Source organism: Buteo buteo, chromosome 11, assembly GCF_964188355.1.
Source record: "Buteo buteo chromosome 11, bButBut1.hap1.1, whole genome shotgun sequence".
Classification (NCBI taxonomy): domain Eukaryota; kingdom Metazoa; phylum Chordata; class Aves; order Accipitriformes; family Accipitridae; genus Buteo; species Buteo buteo.
In genome coordinates this window covers 10,775,097-10,798,239 of record NC_134181.1, presented here as the reverse complement: position 1 = coordinate 10,798,239, position 23,143 = coordinate 10,775,097, and the positions used below count along the sequence as shown (strand labels likewise).

The 23,143-nt window shown below is 41.8% G+C and overlaps 1 protein-coding gene and 1 long non-coding RNA gene across 5 annotated transcripts; one reads left to right on the top strand and one right to left on the bottom strand.

Moving 5' to 3' along the window:
• Positions 1-947: 947 nt before the first annotated feature.
• On the bottom strand, positions 948-15,638 carry LOC142036646 (uncharacterized). 4 transcript variants are annotated; one of them, XR_012652180.1, is made up of 5 exons: positions 15,319-15,638; positions 4,926-5,135; positions 4,473-4,600; positions 2,808-3,106; positions 948-1,522 (listed from the first exon to the last, which is right to left on the bottom strand). It is a non-coding gene; the product is annotated as an uncharacterized LOC142036646 (long non-coding RNA). The 4 variants fall into 4 exon arrangements; XR_012652182.1 differs by lacking the exons at positions 4,473-4,600; positions 15,319-15,638 and adding exons at positions 14,392-14,448; positions 14,654-14,680; XR_012652179.1 differs by lacking the exon at positions 4,473-4,600.
• Positions 15,639-15,728: 90 nt separating this feature from the next.
• On the top strand, positions 15,729-21,894 carry RRAD (RRAD, Ras related glycolysis inhibitor and calcium channel regulator). Its single transcript, XM_075040030.1, has 5 exons — positions 15,729-15,821; positions 15,942-16,308; positions 16,574-16,647; positions 17,175-17,379; positions 18,920-21,894. The coding sequence occupies exons 2-5, from the start codon at positions 15,954-15,956 to the stop codon at positions 19,195-19,197; spliced, it is 912 nt and encodes a 303-aa protein (XP_074896131.1). The 5' UTR covers positions 15,729-15,821; positions 15,942-15,953; the 3' UTR covers positions 19,198-21,894.
• The last annotated feature ends 1,249 nt before the right edge of the window (positions 21,895-23,143 follow it).

Genomic DNA, 23,143 nt, shown 5'->3' with positions numbered 1-23,143 from the left:
CCAGCTACCCTCTGCTGAAAGACTTTCCTGGCAAAGTTTGACAGCTAAATGACAAGTTTTGCTTTAAATGTATTGAGATTTAATAATGATACCTAGCCTATGCTTCTGATCTGGGAAATGTGGCACTTACTAAACTATTGTCTTTGGCAGAAATTGACAAGCGAAAAATTCATTAAGATAGAATTCCAGAATTAATTTGAACTTTTGTAAAAGATGTTTCTAATCGTGGACCACATGGGAAAAAAACCAACCTGCTAAAGAAATCCTATCAGGTATTTTGGTGCTTGCACACATGCAACATTACCTTCATTGTCATCAGTTATCTAAGAGAGTAACTAATACACTTTTTTAAAAGTAGATTGTGATTGCCTTTTTGATGGTAATGGTTTATATTTCAGTAGTATTTACTCTTGGAGTAGTCCAGTCTAGTCTGTGTTGAGCAGCTGAGGAAACTGAGGCAGTGGTGATCCATGTGTGACATCTAAAGTCACATAGCAAAATAGGACAGAAACAAATCCATATCTTCCCATTTCAGAAATGAGGCACCCAGTTTGGACAGGGCTTCTACAGAAAGCCAACACTGCAGCAGCCTTAATCTACGTATTTGGTTTAGCATCCTTTGAATGATCAACGCTTGCTTGGATGTATGAATGAAACTGTAAATAAACACAATATTTATGTAGTATTAATATTGGGAAAGGAGCAGAATGACCCAGCTGTTAATACTATATTTCCTCTCTGCCTCTCTTGCTGAATCACTGAACTGATTAGTTCTGACATTGCCAACGTTTGCACCACAAATGAAACTTCAACCATGGCAATACATGCAGGCAGCTCACAGGCAACACGCTTGGCTGGTTTGATTTTGTTTTCTGGGTTTTTTTTAATAGAAAATGAATTTTGCCCTCACAGATTTTGGGGAAGAAAGGAATGCAAATATGTGCCGGGGGAAAACAGAAGGATGACTAAGCTGCCAACAGATTGCTTCAACCTGCACTCCAAATAGAGGAGGAATCAGTAAATTATGCATTGTTCAATCTCTTTGCTTGGCTTTCACTGCTACATAATAATTGTGTTAAATAATTTATTGGGATGTTGGCACTTGCGTCATGAAGCACATTGTACACAGTAACCCTGGGAGTGCGCTTTGCACCATTCACCTTTTCAGAGAAGCAACAGTATGGGGTTAGATTGTTTAAATTTATAGTATATAGTTGGGGGAATGACCTTTCAGTAAAGGGACTCCGTTGTGGGATATCAAAGGAAAGGTCTGACTTCTGCTGCTTAGGGATGGAGAATTCTATTACTTTAGATCTGGAGTGTTTCTTTAAGTGATGTGGATATTGTATTTATGAGATGATAGAAACAACAGTAAGGACAAACCAGTTACTTTGCTGAAGATCGCAGGTCCTCCTGTACAGGCTCCCTCAGCTTGGATACTTGCTGAATGATAACATACCGGCAGTTCTAGCAAAAATCTTCTGTTCCTTGGTTTTAATGATTGTTAGCTGGCCCCTGTTAGCTGTATGGAGATAAAGTGGGAGAAGAACACCTTGATTTGTTACAAATATTTCTTTTCAGACTTCTATTTTTCCAAAGCGCTACCCCTAAATTTAGCCTCTGGAATGCTTTGTATTAGGACGCATTCCATCAGAAACTATGACCCTTGAGAGCAGCTGTGTTGAATACAAACAGCCTCATTCAATTCCAGGAGAAATGCCAGAAGCAGACATCTGTTTTGCATTCCTAGGCTCTGGGCAGAGCCTTCCAGGGGTGGCTGAATGGCATTCACTACTCTCAATCTGCAAACACTGCAACAGGAGCTCCCTAGGGCAACTGGCTGTGTTGTGCACTAGAGTAACCTGCCATGTGTTTGAGCCCACAGACCAACACAGTTTGTGCATCTCGGGTTCCACCACACTGCACATACTTGGGCCTGCCCGCACAGTCCTGCTCCCTGGGAGGAAGCAGACTTCTTCCCAGCTGCTCCCGTACTGTCATTGCTGCCTAGTACCAGCAATCTGAAACTTTTGAAGACTGTTCATCCCCCACTTTCGTGAGTGGGAGGAAAGCAGCTCAGCAGCTTTGTATCCCAAAGATGCAACTGAACTGTCCATGAAATAACTAACTTCACAATTCAGTGGCAATATTTCTTGTGCTCCTTGGGTGGAGCAATGTGTACCACACACTGGGAACTGTTAGTGAAAAAAAGTTCTTTCAGTCTTCTGGCCATGCTTAAGATTGATGTGTTTATGTCAATAAAGTGCTTTGATAAAGATCTCCCTCTGTGGCTTTGATTTATAAACTACATGTTTTACAATGTTTTTTTTTTTATAGCTGTTAAAAACATTTCCCTTTAGCCTGTCAAGCAGACAACTATACCACTTTCACTTGTTTTACAAAATGCACTGTTTGGCATAAATACAGACTGAAAAAGTGGCAGAGTCAACTTTTTTCTCTAAACAAAAGAAAAGTTTATAGCAAAATCTTTCAAATGTTACTATGGAAAGGTAAGTATCAGCAAAGAGAATAAATCCAGGGGACGTTGAGGCTATTACCTGTGTGTTTAAGTCTGCTGGTACATCTCACAACCATTCGCCAGCAACATTTAATAGAAAGCCCATAAAACTTCATTCATTCCACAAAATGCTAAAAATACACAACATTTTTACAAAACGTACAAATAGCAGAGAGCCTTTATTTTGTTCGACACACTTCAGTAGTTGCAGAAGACACACTATCACATTCTGTAACCTTCTTATGTATTTCTTATTATCAATTGATGCATTTCTTCTTTCACGTCCTACCTGTAAAGAGCTTTTGCGTCCTGTGGCGGGTTATCCCCATTCCTTTGTGGATCAGCCCTGTCTGCAGTGATAAAAACATCCTGGTTGGTTGGTTGGATGGTTGGAAACCCTGCTTTCCCAGCTTCATTCCACACACTCATCGATGTCGCTGAGTAACTTGCCAGTTGTCTTATCAGTTTTGTTGCTTTTCAGCATCTTGTTGCGGCACATGCAAGTTTCAGATGCCAAGGCTGTCCTCTTTAGTACAGGAGTTAAAACAGGCTCTGGTTCCTGCCATTAGCTCAGCTCCCAGCACTGGACTGGAAGGAGAGAACAGGGCAGAAGTTAATTTCCAGCAAGTCTGTGGAACAAATATAACATGGGAATGGGGAGCAGCTGCTGCCTGGGAGCTTTGGAAAGGCACAGGAGGAGAAAGAGAAGGAAATGGCAAGGGTGTACAACACCTTGTTGTGCTGCTGCTAGCCTCGGTCTGTGGCAGCATGGAGAACAGGGAGCTTCTACAGTGCTGGAAGCTTTGTCCTCCAAATTGCAGGGGAAATAAATGAGCTCCCATTACCTTATGCTGGACATCTCCCACCCCTCTGGTTTCCTCGTTCCCTACAAGCTGGCCGCTGAAGGAGAGATTCCCACGTGGGGTCTGTAGCCGAGGCATGGCCACAGCGTGGCCCCCCTCTGCCCTCTGTTGCTTGTTACTCAGCCCGTCCTATTCGTGCCCTCGCGCTGCTGCAGGTAACAAGAAAAGCTTTGCTGTCCCACTGCAGTTAAGTCATAAACAGCAGGAGGAGACAGGAGGATCAGGAGAACAAGTATATACATAAAACTAATGCTTTAAGTTGACGAAGGGAGATGCACACCTTGCCAGATTGTTAAGTGCAGTGGCCAGAGTGTGGGCAGCAGCTGGGTCCACGCTGAGCCAAGCGGGAAGACCCAAGTGGCTGGCAAGTCATCACTGCCAAACTCTCTCTGCTGGATGCGATCGTCCCCATTATTTTGGTGTAACTTTGAGATGATGGTTTATCATAGCACTTTTTTCCCTAATCTACCCAAATTAGTTTCATCTGGATTCCCATCAGATGTGTCACACGTGGCTTTGATCAAAATAACAGTAGATTGTCAGGAGCTTGCTTAACCCCAGGATACCTGGCAGCTTGATTTCTCTACCCTTTTGCTAACGGAAGAGCTGGTACATGCTCTGTCTAAGGATTATGAAGGTATCTAAGCAGCAATACTTCTTATTTCCCTTGCAAAGTGACAAATCATCCATGTAGTCTGAAATGCTTGCAGAGAAAAACAATAAATGTCAATAGATTCCATTTTTTCCCCCTAACAAACAGTTTGAATAGAACAAAACTAGTTTTATTACTGAAAATCAGAAAATAGTTTCATTAACACTGCAGCCAACTTTTTTAAAAACCCAATTACTTTTGAGGTAGACAGAAAATCATGATTAGGAATGAGTCACATAAATTGTTTCTCTTCAAATTGGTACTGACTTATTTCACAACAATGCATTTTAGACACTGTTTTTTGAAACATAAGTCAATAATGTAAAGAGCCTGTCAAATTCTACTTTATTAATGATTCTTACTAATGACAAAATTGACTAAGAGCTTGAAACAGGAGCTGTTATTTAAACAATTTCTTCCCCTTCCCCTTCAAACTCACCATTCTGGGTCTGATCCTGCAAAGTCAGAGCTTTAATTGAGGTTATACTCTGGACTATATTTTTAGCATAGAAGTGATAAAGTCTTGTCACATTTATATTTGTCAGTAAGAAGAATATTGGGCCATTCCTAGTAAAACAACTGAGAGTTAATTTATTTTTTCAAACAAAAAGTAAACATTGTATCAGCTTTAACCTCAGTCATAACTGCCTTACTTTAAATGCATATGCCATTTGTCTGTACACATTTGAGTTCATCTGTAGTCTAAGCACTGAACTCCACAGGAGATGTACTTATGCAGTTACCAAGTCATATAATTAATAGTTTTCTGCATTTTATGGATGAGTAAATAAACACTATAGCTTAGATGCAAATTGTATACACATCAGTTAATATATCATACTAGTTTAGCACTTGCAGGAACTTTGTTATGAATGTTATGAAGACGGTGTACCTTCCTCTGACATTTTACTGTGATCTGGTCTTCATCCTCTTAAAAGTTGCTTTCACTGACTACAAATAAATTGTGTCTTTTTTTGGCTTGCATGCCTAACTGGGCAATCCCTGCTTCGCCACGAGGAATGACAAGATGAAAGAGACAACGTGGTATGAATCGTGCCTTGGTCCAGCTGGGAAGAATGGAAGCCATCCCACAGAACAGGCTCTGAAATACACAAATAAAATAACATGCCAAAGAGAGGAAATACATACAGGAAAGCTGCCAAGACTGTGACATAATGTCTCTGATTAGCTACATTCAGGTCTGTACCAGAAAAAACATTTGCCACAGAAACTGCAGTGCACAGAACGTGCTCTCACAAACAGAGACGACTTGAGAGGGACTGCCCTGCTCCAGGACAGGTGTTTTCCCTGGTGCCCACCGGTCTCCTGCCAGCGCCGTGCACGGTCCGTCCCAGCCACGCAGGCTGCCCTGCTGCACCCAGGCTGGGAAACAAGATTTGAAAGCTTTGCAAGTTAAATACATTTTTGCACGTACAGACAAATTGTCAAATTAGCAAGATGTAGAAAAGGGAATATAGGAGAAATGGGAAAGAGGGGATAGCTGAAATCACGAGCTGAGGTCGTGAATCCCGGTGTGGCTCAGGGGCTGATAACAGCACCCCCACAGATGGTGCTATGATTTCTCACGGGTCAGTGGCTGTCCTGAGACCTGGCCACAAATCCAGATGAGAAACAAGGGAAGATGTCTTCATCCAGCATCTCAGAGCTCCTGCTGCCTCTCAAGGCTGGAAAGAGTCCCTCCAAAGCCCAGAAGCTGGCCTGGCACCTCCGTCATCCTCTGTTTGTTGGGTTCATCACCCTCATCCAGGGAACCAAGGCATCGATGCCTACGCTGTACCTGCTAGATCACATCAGGTTGACAGCTTGCACTTAACCAAATCCCTTCACAAACATAAAATCAGTGTTCACCATTCACAACAGCTCTGTCCCTACATATATTGATGGACTGTACATACAACAGGATGTATTTGCCACTCATAAAATCTCCTTTTTAAAGCTGACACGCTTTCAGCTGAACTGAGATACAATTTATTTCAGCTGACTTGGTAATTATTGAAGCATTCCATTTTAATTAGGATGATGGTTAATGAAATCTGCCATGAAGTCGTTTGTGCGTTTTAGTCTTTGTAAAAAACCTTAAAAATATGTAATAGATATAGAGAAATAAATTGGAACAGTATACAATGCATTGTTATTTTCTGTCACAGCTCATCAAGGAAGCCTATACATCGATATGACTTGACAGTGACAGGATGACAGACTAATTTCTCCCGTGAACCATTTTCCTCGTATAAGGCAAAAAAAGCACTGCATCTGTATGAGATCATCTAGAAAAGTCCTCCTTTCTGAAAAATACTATCTTCTTTTTTGTTGCCTAGCTACATGCTGTTGTTACCTTAGAAGGCTGTAGATTCATCTGAATGATTCTGGTGGTGCTGATGTGCTTGAGCAGAGGAGTAATGCAGATATATAACCCTTTCTTTCATAAAGATTATGAAAGAAAGGGGTGACTATGAAAAGAAAGAGCCTTTGCAGAAAAGCAATTTGCTGTATTCATCATATTCTTTTTGACATTAATAGTTGAATAAAGACCATTTCCCCCCACAGACCTGGGTGCATGAGCAGGCAGTGAAATCACAGGCTTGATGCTTTTGACGTGAGAGTCTGATGCTCAGGAAGAGTTTGCCTGGTTCATGTTAATTACTGCTATGAGTAAGTGTAGAGAAGGGAAACGACTGTCAAGGCCTGATTCTGATCTCATTTTCAAAACTGTAAATGGGAAAACGCCATGAAATGCAACCAGTTTGCTGAATTTCACTACCATCAGACACTGGGATGATCACCGAGTCCTTCTTTAAATAGAAGTAGCTTTGATGATTTGGAAAATTAAGAAAGTCCACTTAAAATGCCTAAGGCCCAAAGATTTACATTGTAATGTGCCTGTCAAAGAAACCTCTGACAGGGAACTCTGCCCTCACACAGGAGACATGCAGAGATGGCGAGCTGAGCAATAATTGCCTGGCACTTCCCCAGCGTGATCAGCAGCTCAGCATGCCGCTGCCTCGCCAAAGATTTTAGTATTCTGGTATTCACTAGATGTGGGGAAGTTGCTTGCGGGAGGAATAAGATGAACGGGGAAATGAAGTTATTTCTTACCTGCTTCACTGTAACTGGTTTGGGTGTAGAATGTCCTTGATATGTGTCAAGATTTTGCAGTTTTATCTTTAGGACTGAGAGACTTTCAGCACTGGAGCTTTGATTCAGCTTTTTCTGGTTAGGGCTGGCTTTGAAATTAAGATCTGCATTTGCTTTCATAAAATATTTTTCAACTCTACTGTTTATAACCCTCTTTTTATACGGAACACACTTCATACCATTCTATTACCTCAGTCTATGCTTGTGCTTGCTCTCTGTATTTTATCATGAGCCTAGGTCCTGATAATTTTATATTTTTTGGAGACAAAGTGGTAGATAATGAAGGACATCATGATTATCATAATTATTACATTCTTTCTCAAGAATAAAATCAGAAAGAACTTTGACAATTTAAAGTGAAAATAAGAAAGTTTATTTGATTCTAGTATAATTCTACAGTAAGAATTTCAAAAGTCTTCATCAGAATATCTTGTATAGCAGCAGAGGCAAAGCAGGAAATGAGACATTTAAAAGAAGCAGAGATGCCTATTACTGCTGTGATGCAAATGTGGAATTTGCCAAACTCAGCACATTCCAACTGGATAAATTCTGCGTTTCTCCTGGAACAGATGATAATATCTCTCACATCCAAATTCCTACACACTTTACATGAACGATTCCATGACATCACTCACCACAAGAAAAGACACCATAAATTCTGCACTGGGTTATAAAGAAGTGTAAAAGCCTTTCTAATTCAAATTCATAAGTCTCGACTGTGAGTTTTTGTCCCTGGTTCAAGCTTTCATTTGTTGAAATGAAAGAGAAATGGAGTTTTCCCCACAAAGGAAACAAGATCAGACTTTATCACCTAAAGCAAAAGGGCAGCTATGTTTTAATTCTGGTCACCACCAGTCCCCACCAGGAGTCTTATAAATGGTGCTTATAAGCGATTCTAAGCATAATAAATGCACATTTAGACACAAAAATAAAGTTCTCTGTATATGAAAAGATAGATTACAAAATCCTTGTCCTTTTTTCTTATCTACTGCACAGAAGAGGGCAGCACAGTTAAAGTTTCACTTTATATTACCACAAAGATAAATTGTGTTTCTGTCTTACGTCCTTCCCTCAGTGACAGATCAATGTGACTCTGCGCTGGGAGCGAGTTGGCCATTTCCTCCGAGGACCAGCGGTCTGCTCCTACTTGTGGGTTTTCACTGCAAGGAGACTTTTCCTTGTTCACCTGTCATATTCATGGAAATATCTACAATATGATGACTTTACCCAGATTTTCAGATCCCATATCCCCAGATCTTCTTTCCTGTGATAGCTCTGTAATGTGTTGAAATGTAAGCAATGCTTTGTCACTGGCACAATCTGCTGTACTCCTGGCACTCTCGCTGGAATTTCTTGCTACAGAGAATTTTTCCCTTACAACTATACTTTCCTTCTGCGGTACTATGTGGAAGAAGCCTGCTAACAGGCAACTTTTGAAGACATTGTCCTGCAGGCATATGGAAGAAATGGGCCCTGTGGGTTACCAAGGGCAGCTTTAGGCTGTTTTCTACCCCATTTCCTGCCTATTAAATCCTTAGTTCCTCAATAAAAGAGAGTTACAGCAGGTCCATGAAAATGTTACTCAGTGCTCAGCTGACAGTGTAAACAGATGCTAGGAATTCTTAGGGTTAACAAAGAAAGCAGAAAACATCACTGTCCACTGTTGAAGTCCATGGGCACATGCAGTTTGAATAATCTGTGTTTCTAATCTGTGTGCTTCTTGTCCCCTAACTTCTAAAAAGGTGTATTAGAAAAGATACAGAGAAGGGCAAGCAGGAATTGTGTTTATACAAGGAGTGACTGAATACTCTAGGTTCCTCAGCCAAGAGAGATAATTACTGCAGAAAGCTATAAAATCATTACATGCATGAAGACGATATGAGGAAAATCTCATTCTCTGCTTCAAAATACAATAAATGAGAGTGCTGCAGGATATCGAAAATCTACATGGGTTAAAAAGCAATTAGAAAAATATGCAGAAAAAACACATCAAGGGCCTCTGAACAGAAGGAATTCTTTTAGCCCGGTGGTTGTATGGGGGGGAGTTTTAATTGCGTTTATCATGTTCTTACTGTCCATTCTTCTTTAGATATCTGCTACTGACGGCTGCTGGAAACTGGCTGTAAGTTGAGTCTGACCCAGGACAGCTCCTTTAATTTGTTATTGTAAATAGATGCATTCCTCTTGCCAAGAGCTATTGCTGGTAAACAATAAATCTCACATTTGCAATTTGCTTCCTTACCACTATGTACCTCTTAGTAAGACAGACAGCCATTTACTTTGCCCACTCCTTAAACCAACTGTCTGTTGCAATCTGTAAATTCAGAAACCTTTTCATGGTATCAGACTTCTAGACATTTCTTGTAAAGGGCCTCTGAAATCCACCCTAAGGAGTATACATCCCACAGGAATTGTAACAGGATATTTAGCATTCCACTCATGGATGGATGATGTATGTCACACACATTGGCCATGACAGGCTTAATACTGAAAAAGAGGAATTAGGGGTGATTAAAGAAAATAATTATGGAAATATCTTAGGTCATGTTCTGATTTTACTCCAAACTTGAAATGCAATAGGAGCAAACAGCTGATCACATACAGTACGTGCTAATGAGTCCGTTCCGCGGTGACTGACGAAACTAAGGGGGTATCCAAACTCTGATTCTTGTAGCAGGGCATAGCACAAGTGGTTACCGTGTCAGTATGAAGTAAACTTGAATCTGAAAAACTAAAAATCAGTGCAAATTTGAAGCTAGACTGAGACAGAACGCTTTTCCCAAATACATTCTAACAAGATAGTTTACTAATAGTGTGGTGCACTCTGTGAAAAAGAAGTGGGGGAACTGCACAGGCAACAATGAAATTAGATATGCCACTTGTGCAACTTCTTTTTTCAGAGCAATGATTCACCTGGTTCAGTTGGGCATGAGGTTATCTAGTAGTGGAAGTTTCTGAGCTTACTCAAAGCAGTGAGAAATTCAGAGCAGCAGGAAGATGAACCACATTTCCAGCTATTCTTATCACAAGTTATTTTTTGCACTCTTTTGCAAGAGTTTCAGAAAGACAGGCCTTTGCTTTATGTAACAAGCAAAGGACTTAAAATGTACCTATTTTATCATTTTCTACCTGAAAAATGCAAAGACTACTATATTCTTTTGCAGTGCCTATCAGTGACCTTTAGAATTGCTGGTCTGGAGCTGAGAGGAAGCACAGTAGCCATGAGAGGAACCAATTTGTGATTAATTTTGTAGATATAATAATGGATTTAGTTAGGTTTCTGCTTGCATTTCCCCCTGGGCACTCTATGTGAACTTCCTAAGCTATGTTGATTTCTATTGACTCCAAAGCTCGTGTGTTGTTGCAGCCCCAATTCCTGGCTACCACTACTCAATCAAAAATATTACCTGTCATTAAATGCAAGAGTAATTATGAGAAAAAGCATGACTCCTTGGCTGAAGGGGTGTGCCGCCCTCCCTTGGCAATGTCCAAATGTAGGTTCAGCATGAATGCAGTATTTATCAGGCTTTCCGACAAAGGAGTTAGTGCTAAGGCTGAAAGCTCCACCATTGCTACAGTTACTCGTACAGTTCAAACTGTAGCATACTTTTACATCTTTATATATGAACTGCAAGATAATACAATATACCGTATGCTACACACGAAAAGCTCTAATACGTATCTGCATACAACCCACAAACTGAACCAGTTAAGTCCATATCTGTTCAGCACAAAGTCATCTGTGATTTTAAGGGTGATGGTGAGGAAAACTTGACACCACATTTGCACTATATACTACTTTTTGTAGGATAAGGAGAAAATGTTGGGTTGGCTCTTTTTTTTTTCATTTCCCTGTACCTCTCTCTCTGTCTTGCTTAGGTTAAAAAACCTAACGCATTTCCTACTGCTGCCTCTGTCTCTTCTCCCACTGGCCTGTGTCTGTCAGTTCTGTAATTAAAATAATAATAAATGCTGCTATTTCTTTTATAGTCCAGGTATTTGGGAGGTAGCCAGACTCATGCTTCTGCAGAAGTAATGCTTCATATAACTTGGCAAGAACAGACCTTTGTGGATATCTCTGCATTTTGTATAGAAATAACTTCACCCACATAATGGCTGATTAATTAGATTTGAGGAGTGCAGATGAGTTGAAAAGTGAGGAGAGGAGAAGAGAAACCCATGACTTCCAGCATAGAGCCACACTGAGAACAATACTTCCTCCCAAACCTCACTGCTGCTAATCCAGTCTTTGGGCTGTTCAAAATATTTCTATTATTCCTAATCAAACATGAAACAGTTCAAATGTAAGACAGCAGAAAAAACAAAAACTGGAAGTCAGTGATAATATTAATTTGATGTAAAAAATATAAATACTACTTATAATATGGCATTTGACCTTGAACAAACACTGATGAGGTAAAATCACATATAGTTAATTCAACCTCCGAAATTCTGCTTTTTTATCTGAAAATTCAAAGGGGAGGACATTAGGTGTTAGGTTATACATGATTAGGTATCACTGCACCCCCTGCAAAGTCTGTGCTTGTCATTTAGACCGTGAAATGCACTCTGCACCTAATATAGCATAAAGAAACGCCAGGCACAAGCTTTATTACCCCGGGAATAAATAACTGGAAAAACAGGATCGGACTGCATGTTTTACATTTTCCATATGATGAAAAGTACTCAGGCCAAGAGAGTGCACTAGAAATAAACACTGACACTTCTCAAAAGCTAGAGAAAAACTGAAAGGGAAAAAGAAAGAGAAAGAATAAGAAAGGAATGAGATAACAGAAAAAGAGAAACGAGATATACTACAACAGTAAAATACAAAGAAAGTCACCTTAAGTGAAAAGCATATGAAATAAGGAAAATTAAAATCATGAAGATGAAATGAAACTGAAAAAAAAAAAAAGTAAGCCCTTTTTAGAGAGCTTTGTGCTCAGTTCCACATAATATAGGACATCAGTGTTCCTTTCCTCCTAAGTCTCAGATCAAATTCTTCCATGAGAACCACAGGACACACACCGCAGATGCTGGGCAGCCAAGCAAAAGTGAAGTTTTTGGATTGATTCACAAATGGGAGGTTACAGTGGCTCCGCCAGGATTCCAGAATAACCTGATAATTAGGATGTAGTTGACCAGGGTCTCTGAAACCAAAAATGACCCTGTGCTCCTGGCCTCAGCAGAATTTGCTTGTTACTTGTGTTTAAGCTGTATCTCCTCATGCAGCGAGGATCTGGGTTAGACAGCAGCCGCTAGGCTGCAGCTCTGCTGCTGGTTATATGACACAGCCATTGCAGGGGACGGGCACCTGAATTGCTCAGGAGCCACCTGTGACTCAAGAACCGCAGATGGTACCACTGCTACTGTGATAACCCTGATTCAGAGCACTTACAACCTGCCATGGAGGCTGGAGTGGACTTTTACCTTCAACATTGATAGACTCTAGGTCTGGCTCTATGTAAAATCTAACAAAATTATAAAATTTCCCATTTCCATTTCAATACATAGGAATGGTATATTAGGCTTACTAAATATATCAAGTCTACAGTATGTGTCTGAAGCACTCATTTAATTAAAACAAACCCCAGACCAGTAGAAGCTAGAACAATAGAAAATAAGAGTAGAAAAGCAAGACATGAAAATCCCTTTTAAATAGAAACAAATTACAGTTAATATATCTGTTAGAAGCACAGTCACATAGAAACGGAAATGGGAGGCAGGTGAGAAAGGAGATGGTCTAAAATCCTTCAAAGAAACTAAAAGATCAGCATTTCAAGCCTGTGGTCCCATATGCACCCCACTGAAATCAGCAGATGCCACAGTAGTGTATGCATGAATATATAGCAATAATTCACAGCAAACAGAATTACATGCTATGTGAAAAATCACGTTATGTGTCCAAAGTGATTAACCTGAATTATCTGTTAATTCCTCCCAACTTCACAAAACAGCTGGACCTATCGAGATCAAAGGAGATAAGCCAGCTACATGACCCCTGTGATCTCCCCCTCTCTCTGGCTCCAGGCTCAAATCCTGCTGCGGATGGGAACAGACTTAATTGCCTTGGCGCTCCTCTGTGCTACTTGTACTTACCCCTCTAGGAATAAGTGAAGCCCCGGGTACCTAATCCAAGGCCATCTCACTTTCCGTTAAAGGACAACTCAGAGAACCCAGTGCCAGATCCCAAGTAGTATCCTGTAACCATGGTGGTATTCTGTAGCCATTAATTCATTAATTGTGCCTGGGTTCTGGCACGAAACAAGTATTTGCCACAGAGTCCTGAATTTTATGTATGATTTCTATTAGGATTTATTTTATTTTCAGTCACTTTTCCTGCTGAAACACTGTTCTCTCAAAGTTTTTATTTAGCACTTTTACATATACCTTTCCTGTTATTTTTTGGCTAGTGAGGGGTCTATCTTGCATTTACATTATTAAAATATTCATAATTCTCATCAGCAAAAGACCTGGAATAAAATATGGCTTCTTTAAGTCCTGTCAGTGAAACTCCCATTTTTAGTTTTGTTCCAGTCAATAGTGCTATATGTGGCACAAAAGTGGCACTGTGTCTTCAGTTCTGATGCTTCTCAGATGTCCCTTCTTTCACACAGAAAAGAATTAAAAATACCCCCACTTTATTTGTCAACTCCTAAAGCTTGACCCTGACACACGGTAAAGCCATGCAAGAAAGACTGGTCCAAAAGACTTATAAACCCACTCAGAATATTTCCAGGTGAGAATTTTAAGCAGAAACATTCAAACTTTTAAAAAGTTAACCGAAGACAAACTATTTCTGGAAGTGTCTTTACATAATTAACTGTATATAAATACAGATAAATCAAGATGGTTTGGCAAATTCCAGTTTATCCAAGTTAAGTAAACATGGTATACTTCAAATGCTAACCAGAATTTATTTAAATATGATTTAAAATGCTAACCAGAGGTTTATAATTCAGTTCAGTTAACTGAAGCACGCACTGCGTTTCACCACCAAACTCTATTTAAACTGACAAGGCTATTTTGGTTGCTATTTTGTGAGACAGGCAGAGAGAACTTGCTGCAAGCACTTGGTGATCTTTAACTGCCACATTAACACTTCAAACTGCAGTTATCAGGGCAAAGGGGCCAAAACTACCCCAAGAGCACGGACTGGAAAATTATAATTGGCTTGTGAAAATAATAGAACATTCACTCACTTAATTTCATGGGAAAAAATACCCGTTCCCTGAGGTCAGTCCCTTCAAAGTATTTTTCTTGTTTATCATCGTTGCAGTTAAGAAGCCGGAGAAGTTTAACATGTTATAAGAAAAAAGATGCTTCTGAGTCAGTATGCTGTATTTTATTGACTATGCAACCCCACAGCCCATTCCCACAGATCCTTTTCTTTCCCTTACTTTATTCCCTACATCTCTACATTCTCTACATCCATTCTCTCCATCATTTCCATCACCTCCCTACCTCTTGCCTTCTTAGTCTTGTTTCTGCAGCTGATTTGTAAACCCTTAGAACTTTCACGAATTTGGTGGCAACTGTCCGTACGCAGAGTCACAGGGATTTTCCCATACTGATCAGGCTGTAATCTTTTGGGACGAGGAGCCAGAGTTATTTTGGCTATAAAATGTCTAACATGTTTCGGTTGCTAAGTAAACAACGAACTGTATACATGATGCTTGGGTGAGCCATTCAGAATACAAGTATAGTTATCTGGTTAGTCCTTTCTTCACCTGATCACACGGTAATGACTGTGCCACTTATGAGATAAGACTTTCACTGTCTCACTTTGCTGCTCAGGTGAAATCAAGAGAAGAATTTGACCTTTATGTTTTAGAGTGGCCTCTTGAACCGTTAACACCGCATGTGGACACACGGGCAAGCTTACTATGTAAGCACAACATCTAGCCCAGGTGCTTTTCTCATAACCCGCTCCGGAACATGAAGTAAAGCAAGCACGGAGCGACGCAGATTTGGCAAATCCGCAGATGTTTTCCCTAGCCCCGCTGTAGACACAGCACTGCACCTAAACTCCCGGGCGATGCCCCAGAGCCTAACAAGCCGAGGAGACCCATCCGCATACACCACGCGCCCTCTCACGCAGGGCCGCAAGTGGAAAAAAAGCGACATACCTCGGCAAACGCCGCCTGCCGTTCCACCCGCGGGAGCACCGGGGAAGAAAAGCACCCCGGCCCGGGCCGGAGCAGGGACGCGGGGCGGACCCCTCCCGCCTGACCGCGCAGCCCCTCGCTCCCCACACGTAACGGTATTTCCCACTGAAACGCTCCGCGTCCCTCCCCACGGCCCCGGCGGCTTCTCCGCGCTGACGGGAGGGGAACCCCGCCGCCCCCTTCGCTGCCGCCAGTGGACCGGGCCGTGCTGTGCCGGGGCTCCCCGCCCCCGCCGAGCGGAGCGGAGCGGAGCCGCCGTGGGCGGACGGCGCTGCCCACGGCCGCGCTGGCAGGGCGCCGGCAGGAGCGCGTCACGGCGGGGAGGGGAGGGGAGGGCCGGGCTGGCGGAGCCATAAATAGGGGCGAGGAGCGGGGTGGCGGCAGCACTCGCTGAGGGAGCTTCGGCGGCGGCACGGAAGATTAACGGCGGGGACTCCCTCCCTCCCTCCGCGGAGCGCCCCGAGGTAAGCGCTGCTCCGCGGACGGCGCGGCGGGGCTCGCCCGTCCTGTGGCGGCCGGGGCCGGGGCCGGGTCGCTGCAGGGGCGGCGGGTGCTGACGGCTCTTGTCTCCCCTCCGGCCGCAGCCCGGCGCCCCCATGACTCTGAACCGCGGCGACAAGCTGCGCTACCTGGACAAGCGGCGCGGCAGCATGCCCTTCTCCGTGCACCAGCACCTGCACCGGCGAAGCATGCCGGTGGACGAGCGGGACCTGCGGGCCGCCCTGCCGCAGGGCGAGCTCTCCGGCCTGGTGCGCTGCACCTCGTACAGCCCCGGCGAGGCGCACCGGGAGAGCTGGGCCTCCGACTCCTCCGACTCCGTCATCTCCTCGGGCAGCGACTCCGACAGCAACCTCTACAAGGTGATCCTGCTGGGCGAGCACGGCGTCGGCAAGACCAGCCTGGCCCGCATCTTCGGCGGCGTGGAGGACTGCGCGGACGCGGAGGAGGCCGGTGAGGGCGCGGGGCAGCCGGCGGCAGCGGCAGCCCGGCGGGGGGCGGCGGACTCCCGGTGCCGGGGGGCGGCGGACTCCCGGTGCCGGGGGGCGGCGGACTCCCGGTGCCGGGGGGCGGCGGACTCCCGGTGCCGGGGAGCCGCCGCTCGGAGCGGCGGAGCGCGGCCGCGCCTCCCCGGGCGTCCCCCCTGCGGCCACGCTCTCTCCCAGGCGGCCGACCGGGACGGAGAATAACTGCATTTTCTGAACTTTTTTTCCCGTAGGAAATACGTACGACAGGTCAATTATAGTTGACGGAGAAGAAGCATCTCTCGTGGTGTTCGATATATGGGAGCAGGTACTTGCAGACTTAAGATACTGTTTCTTCACGGCTCGGTCAGTGGTTCGCTCTCAAACTATAGAAATAGAACAACTACGTCTGCCCACTTCTTCGATCAGATCAGTAACGTTAAAAAAGTGACATTAAAAAATCAGAGTGCATCCTGCCTTCGTTCGCTCCTGCGATTAATTTCTTGTAGCTAGGCAGGCAATTTAAAAACCTGAATGGGGCTGGAGCGCGAATCCCTTAATGCTTTGAATAAGCAGCAGCTTACATGAGCAGCCCAGGGAATTACTGCAAAATTAGAGATTCACAATCTGATCAGTGCAGACCTGGTATTATTTCTGGAAACAAGAGAATTTTGTTTTTTAATGTGTTTTAAATAACAAAATTGTTAAAAAAATGGGGAGGTTGGCTTACTTTTACTGACTCTTCATAATAAAGCTAAGAAAAATACCTTTAACGTGCTTACAGTAACTAAATCATTAATCAGTGCTGAATAGATTTTTCAGTACAATAAATCTATTTCTTGCTGTTTCTTCTAGGATGACAGCCAATGGCTTCAGAACCACTGTATGAAAATGGGAGATGCCTATATTATTGTATATTCAGTCACAGACAAAGTTAGTTTTGAAAAGGCCTCTGAGCTAAGAATCCAGCTAAGAAGAGCAAGGCAAACAGAAGACATTCCTATTATTCTTGTGGGCAATAAAAGCGACCTGGTCAGGTCTCGGGAAGTCTCAGTTGACGGTAAGAGACACTATTAATTTATACAGTAATGTCTAAATTAGTAGCAAAGGCTGTGGAGGATCATGGCCAATAGAAATGGTCTGGTTTTGATGTAGAAAAATGTATGATTTGAGGCACACCAGAGAAATCAAGCCAGCTGGTTCATGCTGAGGGACTTGGTACCGCAGAAAACAGTGGAGATGGTGGTGGGGGAAGATTTGTGACTGCGCAATGCTCTGAACTGTAGTACAAGAGAAGAAAATGCATCAGAGCTGTAGCTTTAGCATACTGTTTTGTGTAGGATTCATTTCTGGTCAGTATTAACTGTAGGGGTTTAATTGTATGTTATGTGTGCAGCAGCACTTGCTAGTCTCAAGATTTGATAGCTCAAGGTATGCTTTTTAAGGGACAGGAGTGCCACATCATAGAACCCAGGCAGCCTTTGAAAAGGGTGATTCCATACAGCCTGTACAATCTTTATTTTGGAAGCGATTCCATCACATTTGAGTTGAGCTTGTGGGACCAGGCTCACACAACTTGAAGTCTTTTTGTATATGTTCTCCAGTTGTGATCAGTGAGAATTTTCTTAGCTAGTTCCAGCTAGCATTTCAGTAACTAGAGCATGGTAACCACTGCCAACACCACAGTATTAATTTAACTTATTTAAACATTTGGTGGTTTTGGTTTTTTGTCTTTTGGTTGTCTGTGGTTTTGTTTTTAACTGGGAAGAATACTCTGAAATATCAGTGCCTTGATGATGATGAACCATCTTTTGCTGTCTGGTTTTGCCATGTTCCCTGTGTTAAATGCCTGCACAGGGAATTGACTGGAGTTCATCAGGAGATTATCACTTTTTTCAGGCTGGTGGCAGTGCATGGTTGACCTGTCAAGCCGTGAAATCAGTACTTTGCTCAGGTTTACAACTTTGCTATTATTTACCACAAGTTGAACATGGAAATTTGCACTGCAGCAATGTTGCAGAGTTACGTGCTTATGCCTGGAACATTGAGCATCTTGCATTTTGAATGCAGTCCTAGTCAAATCCAATGGTGTGCAACTTCATGACCTCTAGTCATCTGTTCAATGACTTGACCTTGTGGACTGTGTCAGCTTCATTTGTAGCCAGCATGGAAAACTCTCACTTATTACAGCAGGACAGAGGCGCGTAACTGCTCAACAACTTGCAGAAGAAATAAAAAACATTTCTTTCTGTACCTCACACTGTTTTCTATCAAACAGCAAGCATGCATCTAAGTGCGTCTCCTATATCAGCTTTCTCTCTTAAATAATACTAGGATGGACTACCTAGAGGACTGTTGTTGCCTTATATTCAGTATTATTGGTCAACTGAGATTTCTGACCATACCCCAATAAAACCAAGAAGAGTAAGGGGCAAAACCATGAGTGCAAATTTGGACTTTCCTACCATGTAGTAAAGCTCTTCTGTTGCATTGAAGGCACTTTCCTTACTCAAAGTCAATTTTTGTTTCATTTTTCTGCCAGTATATATGAAGAGAAGATGTCCCTCTCCACTCATCTCACTTTTTCTCTTTCCATACAGAGGGACGGGCCTGTGCCGTTGTCTTTGACTGCAAATTCATCGAGACCTCAGCTGCTCTTCACCATAATGTCAAGGACCTGTTTGAAGGTATTGTGCGGCAAATTAGACTTCGCAAAGACAGTAAAGAAGACAATGCTAGGAGAATGGCCAACACAAAAAGAAGAGAAAGCATAGGCAAAAAGGCAAAGCGATTCCTTGGGAAAATTGTGGCAAAGAACAATAAGAAGATGGCTTTCAAAGCAAAATCAAAGTCTTGCCATGACTTATCTGTGCTTTAGAAGCTTTCAGCAAGGCCAGATGTTGCACGTGGGTGATGAACTAGCATTTGACTGTTACAAGAAGTGTATAGATGATCCTCACGGTGATAACAAGAATGACTTATCAGTTGAGACTCTTGTTAATGCCTTAAGGTGCGCAAGCAAGTCCGGAAGTTACACTACAATGATAAATGATTCATTTCATTTGATTTCATTTTCTTTGAAATCATTCAAATGATTTCATTTCATTGATAAATGGTTTAAGTTTCAATGTGTGCAAGTAAATGAACTAACTTTAAGTAAGTGGCTTGACATGCCCACATTTTCACTGTGTACATATGTTATATATCCTCTTGTCCTGTGGATACCAGAGATGCAAAGATAAGAAACGTTGATGATAAGTATCACCATAGACTTGTTTCGTTTGCAGAGCAAAATTTAAACTTGTACGCAGGCTCGTACATTCTTTTTAGTATAAAGCAAGCAATGATAAATCTTTTTAAACTGAAATGGGGGGGGGGTAGAACCACATTAGAATGGGAGAAAACAAATTATATATATATATAGTTAAATACAGAACAGATATCATTTTATGAAGTTAATTTGCACTTCCATTAACCGTTATTCAATTAATTTGTTACTTGTTTACATGCAGATTTTATAATAAAGTATTCTTTCCTGTTATAGTAAACTGTGCTTTTCTCATAGTATGGATAAAGAATGAGAGCGCAGTATTTTTATACTGACCTTTTTTCACTGTACAAAATGTTATACACAGACTATGCAGATTTACACATGATAAAGTTCTGGAACAAGATGAATCAGCAATATCCTGTGTCCTTTTCTTTAATAGACAATTTCTTTAAGAAGTAAACCCTGCTTTTACGAATGCTCTACTTCAACAGCACATATTAGGAAGGGGTGCCTTGACCCTTCATATTATTGTTCATCTTCAGCCTGGTTCTCATCAGCTCTGGCAGGAACAGGCCTCTATATAATGCCTTTAGTTAGATAGATGTCTTGTGTCTATACTGATAAATTGAAGCCTGCAATGTTCTACTTTTTAAATCCTCTCATGGCTTGAAGGTCTTGTGTTACAGCCAATAAGCGAATGTGGGGGTTTGGTTTCTATTTTGTTTTGCTGTTTTTCTTTTCTGGGAGCAGTATAATTTTCTAATCTGCTCACAAGCCTGTAGATACCTTCCAGTGGTTTCAAGAAGTTCAAAGCAGGCTGGCAAGACTGTTTGAAAGAGTTGTAGACTTCAGTTGTAGTGTATGGTGGCCTTCAGTGCTGTTAAAATTTTCATGTTCATTTTATTGTGTTAAAATTAATGGGTTTCCATGACTTTTCCCTATTTGCTGTTCATGAAGTTAAAAAGCAATCATGTCTCAGTGAAAAACTTGGACTTAACTGCATTTGCTTTATAAATTCCTCTTCATAGGATACATTCTCTTTAAATTAATCCATAAACTCACTTCTCAAAAAAACCCAGTAAAACATATGCTCCTCTGTCTCTTTCTACTGTCCCTGCCTGAGTCTAGTTCTTTAAAGAAATTGTTCCAGCTGCCTGGGAGCTCTGTTTGTCCATGATTTTATAGGGACTGAGCTTTCCCATACAGAAAGCAAATTGCATCAGCTGTTATACCTTACATTGAGCTTCCCTGAGCTCAAACAACCAACTCTCCATTGGGTTAGCCCAGTGCTTGGGCACTCAGCAGGGAACAGTTAGTACTGGGGGAAATCACATCTGATTTGTGTAGGTAATGCTCTGTAGAGTTAGTGTCTTTTGATGGGCTGCTGGTGGACCTAACTGGTTAGATGCACAGTTTAGCATATGTTGCTGGCAGCCAGTCACATTTCTTATGAAGAAGGGTGTTTACTTTGTGTCTTGAGTGAAGTCTAAAGTGAATAATTCTGTCCTGCTGCCAAAACTCACATTTACCTGACAATATGTTTTAACTGGATTTGGCTTTTTTCACTAGCCTTGCTTCCTGCCAAACTACTACCACTGCAAAGTCTAACCACTGTCAGAGTATGGCACCAGGCATCTGTTTACATGGAAGCTTTTAACTGTCAACACCAAAGCAATTGCTCTAGTCCTGAAAACTCGACAGCAAGCGTCCAAATTCACGTGTATAAATTTGGCGCGTACCTATTCATAGACATGCTAAAGTTACTGACAAAACTACATGGTGTTCCCTCTATGTTTGCAAAGCTTCTGTCTTTTGGTTGCCCTGTGCTTTCAGAATGACCAGGAGAGAACTGACATGTTTGATTGACTTGCAAGATTTAATTCTGTCCATAATAAATACAAGGAATGGGATGCAAACCCAGAGTTCAAGGTGTGGCATTTCACAGAGTGCAAAATGTTACAAAGATGTGTCACTCTTAAGGCTGCAACATAACTGCAGCTGCAAAGCCTCTTCAAGGTCATGGTTAACAGCTGTGCATTTTGCATGCTCTGACCTACAAATCAGATGTTTACTGTGTTCATGAATTCAAAGGTTAGGTCTGGACAACTCTTAAGCCTAAAATATTTCTGAGATGCTCTAGCGCGTTGCTAGAGGTTCATATGTTGAAAATAATTTGTATTCTGAAAGTATGTCATATAGGACACTGCAAGACAATAAACTGTGAATCACTCTAAAGAAACTTGAGCTAATCTATAATGTATTCTATCAGTTAATATTGTACAATAAAATACTTATTCAAATCCTCATTATACTAATTTTTTAATTCATTCGTTTGTACAGGGATTAGTATAATTCAGCCATGGTTCATGAAAAGGGGGAGGGTTTGTTGTTACTGCAGCTCTGACAATAACCTGCTGTAGACCAAGATCATACTCTATGCTATAGAAGTATTACCATGAATACTATTTTGCAGACATTTTGTAGCTCCTGGAAGATTCTCCACCGAGAAAAAATTCATTTCTTGGATGTGATTCAGTGAAATTTCCAAGCAGACTTTTTGGAAGTATACATGCAACACCAGCTAGAAGTCAGTAACAGGCACCTAACTGACAAATGCCTCTAAAAATCAACCTTCTTCAAATGGTTATTTGTAACTTCAAGCATTTGAAAGTCATCTGTAGGTTTTTGTAATTTGAGATGTTTTATTGGTATGGATACTCAGATTCTTGTCACTAATGGGGTGAATCTATGTCATGTGAAAAGTAGAGAGTCCCAGACAGCAGTATTTTCTCTAATTATTACCGAGTATAACAGAGTGTAAGGGGGTAACAGTGGTGTGAGTTTTCTTATTTTTTGCCAATGTACATCAGTTTTAATTTGGAGGGACAGTTCACACAGTCATTTAATCTTTACTGCCTTTGCTGCTGCCAGCTGAAGTTCCTATTAGTGCTAATTGTGGTGGTGGATTTTGTGTTGGCACAAATCCATTTGGAACAGCTAGTTATTAGCAACTACGGTGGAAGGACATTGCCTTTTGTATGTGACACATATGTTAGGTAAACAAATCAAAGCCTCCTCTGCTTGCTATTGCTAAACTAGCTCCTGTAGATTCCTCACCGTATGAAAAATGTGAAGAAAATCATTCTTCCATCTGCCAAAACCACAAAGCATAAAGTCATGTCACATAAATATAGACGAAATGTTAACTGCTGGGGGAAGACTTAGCATCACAAAAAATGTAGTTTTACTCAGATGTATTTTCTCAAAATAGGACTAGAAAAAACAGGGCATGATCTACATAGTAACATTGCATAACATCACTGTTCTTTACTGAAAAGGAAAGTATAGTCAGTTGACAGTGATTAAGAATCCAGTGTGTAATAAAAGATTGCTAAGATGTAGTCTAAAAAAAGTGGGGTAATACTTATAGTATGCTGAAATTTGCTTTAGTACTCTAAATTTTATTCAGAGACAATGTACAGGTTTAATTGTGTGTACATCACAGACACCTCACTGAATCTGCAGTTGCAAAGGTGATGTCTGTCAGTTCCAG